The sequence below is a fragment of the Dermacentor variabilis genome, chromosome 2 (genome assembly GCF_050947875.1).
Source record: "Dermacentor variabilis isolate Ectoservices chromosome 2, ASM5094787v1, whole genome shotgun sequence".
Lineage (NCBI taxonomy): Eukaryota > Metazoa > Arthropoda > Arachnida > Ixodida > Ixodidae > Dermacentor > Dermacentor variabilis.
The window spans coordinates 182190765-182205073 of NC_134569.1; the positions used below are offsets into that span (position 1 = coordinate 182190765).

General features: G+C 45.0%; 1 protein-coding gene across 2 annotated transcripts in view; it reads right to left on the reverse strand.

Annotated features, from left to right (window-relative positions):
- LOC142572989 (phospholipid-transporting ATPase ABCA3-like) overlaps positions 1-14309 on the reverse strand; it is a 124898-nt gene that overhangs the window by 27246 nt on the left and 83343 nt on the right. For both annotated transcript variants that reach the window (XM_075682475.1, XM_075682474.1), the window contains exons 19-21: positions 10670-11021; positions 8813-8990; positions 4246-4433 (exon numbers count right to left, since the gene is read on the reverse strand). In XM_075682475.1, the coding sequence (XP_075538590.1) occupies positions 4246-4433; positions 8813-8990; positions 10670-11021 (718 nt within the window). The remainder of the gene's footprint in view (positions 1-4245; positions 4434-8812; positions 8991-10669; positions 11022-14309) is intronic.

Below are 14309 nucleotides of genomic sequence, written 5' to 3' on the forward strand. Positions count from 1 at the left end.
GGTCGACGGCCAAGCGGCTAGCGGAGAGGTTTCGCGCGGGTGGGGCCGGGCTCCAAAACAACCGGAAGTGGACGATGTGACGTCGCATCGTGACGCAGAACCAGTGAAGGCGGAGCTTAGCCGCGATGGCTCGGCGAACGAGTTGAGGAGGAAAAGCATGGCTAGGGAGGACGGTAACTTGTAATGCCTTGTAGCTCCATTAATACGTAACGCTTCACTTAAAATTGTGGTGCGAATGTTCATGTTGTACCCTAGGCGTCTAAAAAATTTGTCCGAACCGTTTCAGGGGCCCCTTAAAAGGCGCCTGTTGCAGACAACATAATTCTAGTCCTTGAGCTATAGATCATGAAGAGAGGCAGACCTTACTTGCAAGGTAAATGGGAACATATATTGAACTAATTAAGAACTTTGCGGCACATATTGCAATGTACGAATTGTAGCCGGTGAGCTTACAAGACATATCCACTTGCAATAAATTTCCAGAATGACGCCAGTTTGGAGATATACGCCATGAAACTTCCCGCGAATATGCACTGTTGTTCCACTTACCTGTTTAACAAAGCGCTATTTTATGCACTGAAGCACAAAATTAACTAGAACGCCCATGTGTTTCGTCCCACACTTTAGGGAAATGTGTCGAAAATGGTGTCATCCTTGAAATTCACGTGGATACGTCTTGTAAGCTCCCTGGCTACAATTCGTAAATTGCAATATGCGCCGTAAAATAACTAATAAGAAAATAACTTGTCATTTTCTGATTTCTTGAATACGTGTTTCTATTTGCCGTGCTAGTAATGTCCGCATGTCTGAATAATCCAGCTCAAGGACAAGAATTATGTTATCTGCCACAGGCGATATTTAAAACTTCCTGAAAACTTAGAAATTATCACCCCGTATACAATGGAAACCAGTTGCTTAAATATGTCTTGCTTTCTCGATTTCATATCGCGCTGCAGCGATGTTTTGTATATATCTCCTGCGTACATGATGGGTACACGAGTGCGTGAGCGCTTTTGTCTCCACCACCGCCAGTTTGCAGCCCGAAATAATCGAAAATTTCACAGCCAAATTTTTTTCTTATCTTGCTTTGTAACATTTGAATTGCGCGGCCACTGTGCTCCAGCTGACGTGGTGTCGCAACACAAACTGCCATGTGTTTAACAGCATTTACTTGAACAACATCCAAGCCATGCCGAAAGATGAAACGAAATACCGTTTATGAAAGTACATCCCTATATTTCGGAATCTGGAAATTGAATTTTTTTTTCTGCAAGCGCTTTAACAATATCGGCCAACAAATGTACGGATCAAAATGTACCCACATGGAGACGTGGTCAGCGACAACATTATTACATAAATTACACTGAGTATTAACTCTCAGATTCCCCTAAACCTTGAATAATATTTCCTTATGGTTGGCAACGCTGCTCCGTGCCTTTATTGACGCAACGCTTTCACTCATCGCATACATCGTAAATCACGTGCACCCACTCTATGACGCGTCTAGCATACAATTAAAGAATGCGTTGCCATAAGTCCAGAGTGAATATTCGTTATGGACTATGCCCGAAAGGAATGTTGCTTCTTTTACCGTCCTACAGAGCAGCACAAGGAATATGGGGAACGCTATTGTGGAGGGTTCCAAATTAATTTTGGTCTCCTGCGCTGTTTACCAAAGGTTGCCATATCTCGAGCACGGAGTTTCGTGTACAGCGTTCTCTGCACACGAGACTAATTTGCATTCCTTCGCATATGTAAAACAGGTTGCTCCTGTAGGCCGTTGGATCCGCAGCCTCGTGCACAGCAATGGCAGCCATAGTCAACGAGCAGTTGAGCACCCACGGCGGCACTCGCTCCAACGGTGGTGGTTCTCCAGCAAGCAATCGAAGAATCCTGTATTAGCATTCTCTCGTGTTTTTTTTTTTTCAAGATAGGGGCCACATATCTCACGTACGTCGAATACAGTGTCTCGCGAAGAACCAGAGATATATCTGCTGTACATTCACGGTGTTTAAGCTAACTCGTGCCAAACATTAAAAAAAAAGTTCGCGTGTGCGTTGCGAGATTTGACCCAGTTTAGTGTTGTTCACTCTCCTCTTGAGCAATCCAAAATTATTTTTTTACACTGGGCTCAGGTGATCCCTTACCTATAAATTCTTAACCAAGTTTTGAAGTGTTGCTTTAAACACATTATGATCATTGGAGAAGTCGTAACGCCCATAAAGAAATATCCAAATAATTTCTTTTCGTGATCATAACTGCTGTGCTTTAAATTTTTCCAGGCGTCAAAGGACGCGCGCTAGATTTTAAAAAAAGTACCATGTGACTAGGCACTTACGCGCAGTAAGATTACTGCCGTCAAGCATGTTAGGAACGAATAATTAACACTGCACACAGACCGAAGGCATGAACCGGCCTCGAGCAACGGTGATTAATCGGATACAATGGTCTTAACTATACCACTTTTACCGAGATATCTTGTCTCTTGAAGCAATGGAACAAATGTAGTCGTGAGATGTGGGATAAAAAACGCGTTTTTGCTGTACAGCGTAAAGAGTGATGGTGTTGTGGTGGCGGATGGCTGTGTGTCGGAGTCGACAGGTGCGACCACCGGCACTCGTCTTTGCATGTGGCTCAGGCGCAATTTTTAAGGCCTGGCACGAGCAAGCTGAAACACCAGGTATAATTCGCGAGCGCACAAGTCGGAGGAAACTGCGCAAAAAATCCGCCACTCATTGCCCCACCAGGAGGGAAATTTCTGGGCAGTGATAGTTATGCGAACGTAACACCTACCACTGCAGGAAATTCTAAAAGGCTAGAGCTGACTGGAGTCGCCGTGAGAGCAGCAAGTACTGCAGCGATGATCGAGCACGATATTGGAAACCGTGCTGTGCGCTCATGACGCGTTGCGAGGGCTCTGGGCACGTACTTGGAGAGAGGCAAACGCGAACGCGCGAATCCGGGGTTGTTCCGCAAGATGAAGGGGTGTCGGTTCCGAGTACCGCGAACACAAGGACAACGATTCATTATGAACTCGTACCACAGCAAGACAGGCAATACGAACGGGTTGAACGAGTTGAATGTTCATCCTGCGCAATGGTGTGGAAGACGTGGGCGCTTTGCTTTCTTGGCCCAAGTTGCAATTATAGCGGCTCCTGTCTTCCTTTCGTAAATCCGAGGCGTAGGATGTCGTCCAGCACACGAGGGCTCGAGTTATGCCCAAGCATTTGTGGCGAAGCTTTCAGCGTTTAATTTTCTAAATCCGCCATTCAGCTCATCGAACCTTTTAAACAGTCACACCAGTGGCAGCTTTCGAGTCAACTTTTTTTTTTTCTCGCGGTTGTAAATAGCGTTTTGGTGAATAGGTTTGATCGGGGCCCATGCGGCCATGACGCGAAGAACGAACTCGACAAAAGGCGGTACATGCTCTCGGACTGGTGCGAACGAATCACACGTGGTTCGAGTCGGCAAGACACCTTTTCTCACTATTTCATAGAGTTCACCTATACAAGACATTTCTGTATCCTTTGTTAAAGATCTACTCGTCGACCCCTGCCCTCCTCCTCTGCTGTGAATTTCACTACGACCACAGCGCGATACGAGTACATCTCATTGTGTAACAATCTCCAGATGAGTTCTCGATGCAGCGTTTCCCGCTGTATTGAATTCGCAAGCTATAAAGTCAATTTTGTTCCTGTTCTTGAACACACCACCTTTCGAGCAATTGTGCGCCACATCACTTTCTATTCTTTAGAATGCGTTGCGAAATCAGTTGCACTTATTCTTTTGGTACTTTTCTGCCAAGCCTAACTGGATGAAAACCTTTATGTTTGTTTTTGCGGGAACTGATGCAGTATGCTAGCACACCTTGGTTACACCCTGTCTTGGTTACTTGTGCAGTGACTTCTTACGTTCATAATGTTCGTCCACAGAATTGTGATTTTGATGACTTATTAATTAATGTGATTATGCTCACTGTAGACATCCATGGGCGGCGAGTGCCGTCAAGCAGTGGTTCGAGACTGCGTATGTTTTCTCGTCTTGAGCTTTCGCAAAAAAACAAATATATACTGACTGATTGAAAGATTGACTGACTGTGTAAAGCTGATTAATAAACTTCGGAAGCTACAGAAAGGCCAACAAATAAAGAACGCATTGTAGGCGTGAAGACAAACGTTGCAGAGCCCCTTTCAGCGTAGCGGTATAGAGAGCCGGACACTGGCCACTGGTCTCGCATATACTGACCCGTAATCGACGGTCAGGTGCTTGGAGTGGCGCATGAGGCCGACCTGGTGCAGGATGTAGTGGATCTCCTTGTGCATCACGTGATGCGTTAGGCCGCGCAGCCGCGCAATCAGCGCCAGCATCTCGCGCCCAGTGAGCTTGAAGATGAGAGGGTCCTCTTCGGGGCAGTAGCCGACCCGCTTCAGGTACTGCGTGGCACAACGCAGTCGTCAGCGAGTAATTTAACCCCGCATGAAACTAAACGACCGTACAGTGGACGTAGTACTGCCGGATGAAGGTAGGGATTCACTGAAGAAGCGCTTAGTTGCCTGGGCGGATGAGACGTTAGGAAAAGAAAATCCGATAACTCTGTTTCCGGGAAGCAAAATCAGGTGTAGAATGACACACCGCAGCAAAAATAAGAAAAAGAAGAATGAAATCAATTCGTAAAGACTTAAATGCATCACGTGGAGGTGGCGTGACAATCGCTGTGAAAAATGAATTTCAGCCATCTCTTATACTCACTGACTCGGCGATTGAGGTGGCCTGGATTGTTAGACGTCATTGTCGTGTACACTGTGTTATTGGTGCATGCTACCGGCCTGCTTATAGACAGCCCAATTTTATATATCTTTTCAATGACGTTGTAAAGAAGACTACCAATGGTCTTCCGAATGCCGTTCTTGTTCTGTTCGGTGATTTTAATTACTCCGCAATAGAAAGGTTGACAGCCAGAGCCTTTCCCGATAGGCAAGACCACCCATACGAGGCAAAAAGACATTCTAGATCTCGTATTTACGAACCATTTTGAATGTGCAAAGCGCACTTGTTCCGAACTAAGTGATCACAGAGCCGTACACTGCACACTGAAGATGCCGCTCTCACAGGAAACATAAATAAAAATAATGCTGAACTATGCCCGTACAGACATTCACAATATTAACTCTATGTAGATGGTTCTTGAGGCTGAATTCCTGCACGACCTCGCCAACCAATCCGTTACCTATAACTGGCGTTTCTTTAGAAACATCCTGAAAGAATACGAGCAGAAAGCAGCGCCAAACGACAGGGCGACGAGAATGGCACAGACCACAGCGCAGACTAACACTCAAGGGTTTTTATTATTTTCAGTCAGCGTATAGTATTTACACTACCACTGTCGCGAAGAGAACAAAGAAAAAAAAAGGAAAAGAAATTCAGTATGCGCAGGGGCAATAAATTGTAATCAATGAGACAGGAAAGCTATCTCCTTCGGAACGAGTGAAATCGATGGGAGGCTTACACACGCGTCGCCACTGTTATGAATGTGAAGGGCTTCAGAAAAAAAGACATGCGCTTTCATCGTGTTATTTCGACAAAGAGATAAAACCTTTAAAAGACGGCTTGCAGCCACATTCATGCAATGCAGCGACAATTGACTATCTCTAGTTTGTTTTTCAACCTTGATCGGGCGTTCGCGCTTGCAGTCATTGATGCAGCGCCCCATTTGACCAATACAGAAACGCTTGCATGAAAGAGGAATCTTGTAAACTACACTGTCACAGCAGTCAACAATAAACCACTCCTACCGCTGTGCTGCTTCTTTAGAACATTTTTTTTGCTTTAGTTCACCCGATTGACTTGTTGGTACAGGCTACCTAGGTTATTTCGGACAGAGAACCACAACCTAACTACAGCCCTGCTGAGAGAACGTTTTCGAGATTATGCGCACATATGGGATAACATATGAGATAACCACAACCACTTGCTGCGAGTGATTTGCAGATTGAGCGGCTGCCGAATGCTCGCATTTAAGACCTGCTGCAAGGCTATCAGCGATGCTGCTCAAAAGCGTTAAAGCGAAACCTACGAGCTTCAGCCGAGCTACTTGTGATTCGAAGCTTGCATCTACTTGGTAATTTATAGTAGCTCAGATGACGCTCGCAGGTTTCCCAGTGTTCTCTTATTCTATTGGAGATTATTTTGGTAAATATTTTATATAATACTGGGTATAAGCTAATGGGCCTATAATTTTTCAGTTCTTTCAGTTTTCAGTTTTTCAGACGATGATGATGATGATGAGTGTCCATTCCGCCACTCACTGCACTACTCCGAAACGTCTCCATTTTTGTGGATTAGTATAATGTTTGCATTCTTCCAGTTTTCTGGGACCCTTGCAGTTGATAGACACTTCGTATAGTAGAGAGCCGCCAGTTTTCCTAGCATTATGTCTCCTCTATCTTTGATTAAATCGACTGTTATTCCATCCTCTCCTGCCGCTTTTCCCTGTTGCATGCCTTGCAAGGCCCTTCTGACCTCATATATAGCTATAGTAGAAGTTTCTGTATACTGTTCATTATTGTTTCGAATAGAGTACTCCTGAGTGTTCTGCGTACTATATAGGTCAGTATAGAATTCTTCCGCTGCTTTTACAAGCATTATACCTTGGAGATTGCTGATGATATTGCCCTGCTTATCTTTCAGTGCATACATCTTGGTTTGTCCTATGCGAAGTTTCCTTCTCACTGATTTCAGGCTTTCATTTTTTTACGGCTTCATTCATCAGTATTTCTCACGTTATAGTTTCGGATATCACTTATTTTCGCCTTGATCAATTTTGAGAGTTTTGCGAATTCTATCTGATCTCTTGAGTTGGACACTTTCGTTTTTTGTCGTTTCTTTATTAGGTCCTTTGTTACTTGGGATAGCTTGCCTACTGGTTGCCTTGGTGCCTTGCCTCCCACTTCAATTGCTGCCTCTCAAGGCAGCCTCGTCACGGTTTTATTCATTACCTCTATGTCATCATCATCATCTCTCTGTTCTAAGGCTGCATATTTGTTTGCAAGTACCAGCCTAAATTTGTCTGCTTTTACCCTTACTGCCTCTAAGTTGACCTGTTCTTTCTTGCCCAATTTTACTCTTTCTCTGTTCAAATGAATAACTCTGTTCAAATGAATACTATAATTTCGTGAAAACTAAGCATGCTAGATTTTGTCCCGACGAGGATCTATTGCTTAACGTACCCAATTTATGGGTGTGGGAATAGTGATTCTTTGAGTCCGAATGGGATACGGATCGAATAGTGCCCGAAACGAATCGAACATCGAATAACTTTCGAATAGTTTTCGTAAAAGGAATAGCCCTTATCACAATACATACAAAACGCTGTTCACATCTAGGGGTGTGAGAGTGTTCGAAACTTTCGAATGACGAATCGAATAGTGTCTTATCTGATGCGGTAGTCGAATCGAATGGTTACTATTCGTAAATGCGAATATATTTCGAATAATTTTGGAATATTTCAAAGCGTCGGCTGCAACCAAAGAAACATGAAATTTGACAAAATATACGGAAAGTTTTTCAGCCCCATGGGCATAGTAGACACATAAGATGATAACATGCGTAGTGGAGCAAGCTATGTAACTGAAGTTGATATACTTTACACGCTTACAGTGATTATTCGCGCTCTCGTAAGAGCCCTGCATGTGCATGTGAAGAAACTACTTGTTTGCTTCTAATGCTCCGTTTATAAGAAACAACGCTTCGTAACGTACTGTGCAATGACAGAAACTTCCTGACTTCAAGAATAAAACGGGTGGCGTCGCCACCAAAGAAGTTACTGCCGAAATAAATATGCTTCAATTATGGATTGTGGACAGTCACGAAGCTGCCGGCAGAAGAATATCCGGACAGTTTTAGCGAGCAGATTGTATATTATGCGCATTGTTAAGGACATTATAGTCTAATCCGATTTATTACTGGTCGCCATCAACCCGTGCTTGCAAATGCAGATGTGCATGCAAATGCGATGGAATGGGTATCCTTGTCAGATGCCAAGTTATTTAAGTGGAACGTCTATAGGCATTATGTAAAACGTACGTCTCTTACAAAAGCCAGTTTTCAGTGAAAGACATGATTTCTTTATTTACGTACGAACAGATATAATTACACACATCAGGAAACGAACACTTAACAAAGTACACACCAATTCTGATTTAAGAAAGTAAAGTATGACGTTTTGCCTGCCAAAACCACGATTTGATTATGAGGCATGCCGATGTGGGGGACTCTGGAATAATTTTGAGCACCTGAGGTTCTTTAACGGGCACTTAAATCTAGTTACACGGGCGTTTTTGCATTTCGCCTCCATCTAAATGCGGCCGCCATGGCCGGGATTTACCAATTTTGATGACGACTTGGCCTAGACAGTAGCATATGTTAATGCTGTCCCCGTAAGAAAAGCCCAAACACATGAATGGCCATTTATGTAGTTTAAGGAGACGGCCATCGAGTTTACCCTTGGATACATTGATCCTAGTTTGCCAACTATGGAACATCACTTGGTAAATTATTTTCTTCAATTTATTTCTTGTCCTATATACTTCATTGCACGTGTGGCTGATCCCGGCAATAGCGGCTGCACAGAGGCGAAAGAAATATATACTGAAAAGAACAGAATGCCCACACAATCCGTCTTTACCGCTCGGTTGACCAGCGTGACAGTGGGGCGGGGCAACTGGCATGGCGTTGCGTAAGTTGATTAGCGTAGAGAGAAGCAATGACCAAATAAAGGGGACGTTTAACAAAAGCAAAAAAAAAAAACAGTAACCTGCTTGGGGTTGCGCCGGATTCCCCAGCCCTCGATGTAGGCGTTCCCGCGACCAAGCTCCCGGTCACCGGCCAGGATGGCTAGCACCGTGCTACGGCCAGACTGCTGCAAGCCGAGCACGCCGAATATCTCGCCCGGCTGCACCGTGAAGCTCAGCTGGCCGATCACCGACACCTCTCTGCAGTTGTAGAACACGAACCAGCCCGGTTACACTATCAAAACACTGATCTACGGTTTTCGCATGGTCTAAGCCTAACTGCCTCATCTGCAAGGTGTGCAGTGTAAGTAAGCGATTATACTCATAACAGCCAATGAGTGAGTGAATGACTGAGCCGGTGAGCGGAAGGGCCAATGAAATCCGCTTCACTGAAGCAGCTATTTGCCTTTCTTTTTTTTTGTCTCGCGTCCCAACGTAGCAACCGAAAAGCGATCTCAGTGATGAATATGAATAAAGAACAGCGCAAAGAATGCGCAGCCCGTTATAACGGTGTCTAGTGGAAAACCATAGCAAACAGCTGTAGAAGACCTATCACTCTTTTGTCTGTGTACCAACAGAGTAGGCCAGCAGGGCTCAGCGACTACACTGTGACGTGTGCCAATTCCCAAGCAGAAAATTGAATGAATCTAGGGAGACTACGGCTGTTCTCTGATTCTATGAATGGATCACGAAGGCGGGTCTCCTGCCTTACTTGCCGCTTGCACTGTGGTATATCACTTGCATCATGGAGACGATACGTATTGCGCACATATCGCGCTCATTGTGTGGTTTCAACATAGGAGCATGTTACCGAAGGCATTCGAAACTCCATGGGAGCGTCGACACACGAATAACTAAGGATGTAAACGGCTTGGCAAACTACGAAACCCAGCCTTCGAATACAAAAACAGGTAGACATAAAAAAATACATAAAAATATCGCTGAATGACACATTATAAAGACGGCATTTTCAAAAAAAAACCACTTCCTTGCGGCATAGACAGAGTTCTCGACCGAGATAGATGTAGTAAAACTTGATTATCTCAAGCAGGGTAGGTAACTGTTTGTCGCTGCTCTACTTCAGAAATATCAATAAAAATCATTATCATACAAAGCTGCGCTTATTAAAAATTGCTAACACTGATGCCGACAACTACTTTAAACCCATACACACGAGTCAAGAGCGCACATCCGCAGTCGCTGTGGAAATCGCTTCATTCCTCTACTTTATCAGGCACAATGTAGTGACTCTTACGGCCGCTTTCTAAGCATGGTTCACTATGTGCGCGCCGGCTCCGTGCAGAAGACAGGTAATTTTCATACGGTAACGCTGCCTTTGCATCGTATTCTATTTTTAGCAGTGCTGAACTTTGGTTAAGATATTTTAAGCATTCATTTCGTGCTTATTTCTGGTTTCACGTTGTTGAAGCAGCCCACTCACGCACACTTAATTTTCAGAAGTGAAGTGGCCTAGGCGCCTTGCTGCACTCAAAACGCAACTTTTACCAAGGCACATATCTTCATGCTTAGAGGTGACGAGCACTATTGTACTCCGAACAGTAAGGATGAACAAGAGTGTTTATAATATTTGTCACCAGCACTAAAGCGAACAGCTACCGGAATAAGATGTCCAGAAGCGAACTACGGGCAACTTCGGGGCAAGGACGTGCGATCCGCAGCATAGAACCAAGCATCGTCATAACCCATACAGTGTTACCTCCCGACCTGTCCAAAAAGAACCCAGACAGCTAAGCTCATGTGGCTGAAGCCGTTATACCAAGTGAAACAGAAATGCCATTCAGCGCGGAAATGTGCGCCTGTATTTACTGCGCCCGTATGGTCTCCTCGCGAAGAGAGAAGAACTGCTTCCCTCGGCGTACCTGTACGTCTTCCCGAGCTTGTGCACGAGCAGTCCGAGCAGGCCTTCTTCCTCGCCGTGCGTCATGGCGTCGACCAGGGCTTCGACCCGCTCGCGCTCCTCCAGTATGGTGGGGTCGACGTGCTTCATCTGCAGCTTCTTGGCGCGCAGTTCCTCGCGCGACAGGAGTTCGCTGGACTTCGTGCGCGACTGGAGCTTGGCGTCCAGGAAGACGCACGCGAGAAGAAGGCCGAAGCCCGTGATGAACATGATGAGCAGGTCGATGCGGAACTCGCGTCGCTCCTCGTCCGTCTGCGTCGCGCTCACCACGCACTCTTGGCCCGTCTTGAGCAGGTCGTAGATTTGGCACGAACCTGGAACGCGATGGACACGCCAAGGTTTCCTCCCTGAAAGGCACTGCTGACAACTGCTTCAGGGGTGCCCCGTACTTCCCTCTCATTTACTTTATTCCATTTTTGCTCTTGCCAGTAATTGTCGAAGAAGTAGCCAAATCACTTTTCACATGTATAGGCGTGTATAAAAGAAGCGAAGTCGAGTAGCAGAGTTTAACAAGGCGCTGAGATAGCAAAGCCGATCACGTATGGAATACACATCACATACTGTGATGCTGAAAGTGACAACTATTTCATGTACAGTGCCGCCCGCTGCTGTGTAGAGCGCGCGAACAGTCGGCTTTGTTCTGCGGGACGACACCTAGCGGCGATCGCTGGGTCTGAGACAGCGTGCCCAGAAGCACGCGCAGCCTATTCAACATTTAACCAGAGGTGATGTTTGTAAGCGCCTTTGCTGTGTCGCAGTACGTGAGCACGCATGATTTGTTGCGAAAGGACCAGTGCGCGTTATCAGCCAGTACGCTTCATTCTATGGAATTCGACATGTCGCAAGCGCCCTCAGACTGAGGGCAGACTGGGGTAAACAAAGGCGCTTTTTCTCGTCGCCCCTCATCAAAAGGAATTCTGCATGTCTATTAGGCTACGCATATGCCTAAGCACACTATGTGGGACCCAGCAACAGCCACCAGGTGTCGCCCTGCAGGTCAAAGCCGGCTGCTCACGCGTTCTACACAGCAGTGGATGGCACCGTACATACACATGATGCAGGTCCACAAAAAGTAAGGAACATGGGAGGAAGAAAATTGAAGGAGAAAGCAAGTAACCCGTCGATGCTAAGACGAACTCGCCTTTGCCGTCCTGTTCGCTCGAAATTTATTTACACTATATATATATATATATATATATATATATATATATATATATATATATATATATATATATAGTAATTGACACTCTGCTTAATAGAAAGAGTGCTAAGAGACGTTCCATATGCACCTGACGACATGCAAGAATCCTGGATTATAACCTGCTCCCTGCTTTTACTATTGCGTGTCAGCACAGTGACATTTTAAACAACGTTGTACCACAGCGTCGATGGGCAGTGCGCCACATATTTTTTTCAGGGAGGCGGGCTGTCCTCGCGTGGGCGTTCGTTGACACATCAGCCAGTCTGGCCGATGTGCAAGGCGTTGCACGGCTAGAAAATTTCATGGAGAACACGTGACACGCAATTCGGTTACTTAGGAATACTAGGGCCACCGCACAAGTGCTTATTGCACATGCGTACTATGCATCTGACGATAGACTCCCTTGCACAAACATTTATGTAGATGGTACTCAAAGAACCATAACGACGGAGAGTCACCATTCTACATTTTTTTATCAGTGCGATCAAAAATCCACCAGAAATCAATGACCCTGTACTATTAACGCGAATGTTCCTTTGCCTCTTCGTGCGTATTTCCCGTGCCGCCCATTGGTGTTTAGTCGAAGGCGAGAGGTGGTAAGGGCGGGGGGGGGGGGGCGATGGGTACATAGCATGAAATTTTGACCGACAAAGTAGCACCAAAAGAATATTTCACGATATAAACTCGTGCACGTGATATTGGCTTATCATGGGTGTCTCTAAGGGACACAGACATCTCAATGGAATAGCGCATAATATTGATCAGCTTGTTAGTCTTTTCCAATTTCCCTGTGTTTCGGCTACTCAATTATTGGGAAATAGGGTATGCACCACTGTGTATCTGCCCGTTATTGGCCAACACTCCAGAATGAGTGTGCAATGCACCAAAATGCTACCTCTGCCTTTATGCGCAGTTCTCACTGTTCTTCCCTCGACAAGCATCATACATCGTCTTCGTCCTCTGTGACATCACTTCGTCGACGTCTCACACTATACACATGCCGGATTTTGGTATCTGCATTTCGGCACAGTTAGCGAATAGTGTAGCGCATAAACAAATATTGCATGTGATTGAAATTGTGACCTGTGCGCTGCGTAAATGCAAACTTTGCTTGAGATTACACTTTGCACAGGATGAAGTTGTACGCGGCGCATCGAGTTGTGCAGCATTAATTTAACTTCTACGCTATAACATTGAGCAAAACGAGAACAAGGTGAAATCAGCAGCCAACGTTCCGACAAGTAGACTTGTCTTCTCCAAGTACACTTAACGAAACATTGGCTCCTGCTTTCTCCTTGTTCTCGTTTTGCTCGTCGTCTTGAATTTCCATCTCCCGCCTTCCTCGTGTTTCCACTATAACTTTGTTTCACATGGATTCCGACGGGTTTCCTGAATGTGCCTGACCTTTGTTCTTTCGAGCCTTATGATTTCGGTGCGTTCATGCAAGTATCAACTATGTTGAGGTGCACGACTCGTAGACTTTCGTTCGCCTAGTGTTGTAAGAATAACCACGTGCACTGCACTAAAGGAAGTGACAATGTGTTAAATAAAGTATCCAGAGCCGCTTTACTTACATTATCAAAAAGATCACGTAACTTTTCGAGCGTGAAAATAGCGTGAATAAGAAATTCTGATGTCTTTTCAAGCGACTGATGATAGTTCTAGGACAGCGTGGTGTCGGATAAATTTGTTTGGATGCGCTCGGTGAGAAGGTGGAATATCAAGAATGAAGAGAGAATAAATGTGTCTGTGTCTGCTTTCGGGTATTCTATTATATGTTGCATGGCTGGTTCGAGAAAGTTGCGTGTATGACAACAGTCACACGCTACGAGTGGTCATGCTCCGAAGCAAAGTGGGAAATTTAAGCACCGGCTAACGAAATAAGAGGCATGCCTCGATAAATATAGACGTCAAAAAGAATAATAAAAGAGTGACAGCCGCTGGAGTACTGATCAGCTACTGAGATTAACCTACGGAGGAAAACTTTCTAAGAACTTTGAAAAAAAAAATACATGTACCAGATGTACATGTACATGTACAGATGGTCCGGGCGCTATTCAATCTCGGTTATCAAAAGTCGAACAAGCACTTTTCCTTCACAAGAAGCACCTCGACGAATGTTTTCGGGTGTTATGATATTTAGTAGCTGTTTTCTGCGCGCTGTTTGTCGAGATACGTGTTCATTACATACCCCGTATTCTAAGCGGACACATGCACAAATGGTTTGGGTGCTAATAAGGTATAAAACCTGAGCTAATGAGATTTTATACCTGTACTACAGCCTAGCATATTGTCTCTCGGTGCTTTATATTTTACCTTTCATTAAAACCTCTCTCTATATATAGTACAATTACGAGGTCAGTCCCAAAAGGTTATGTACTACGTTTTAGAATTTTTGTCA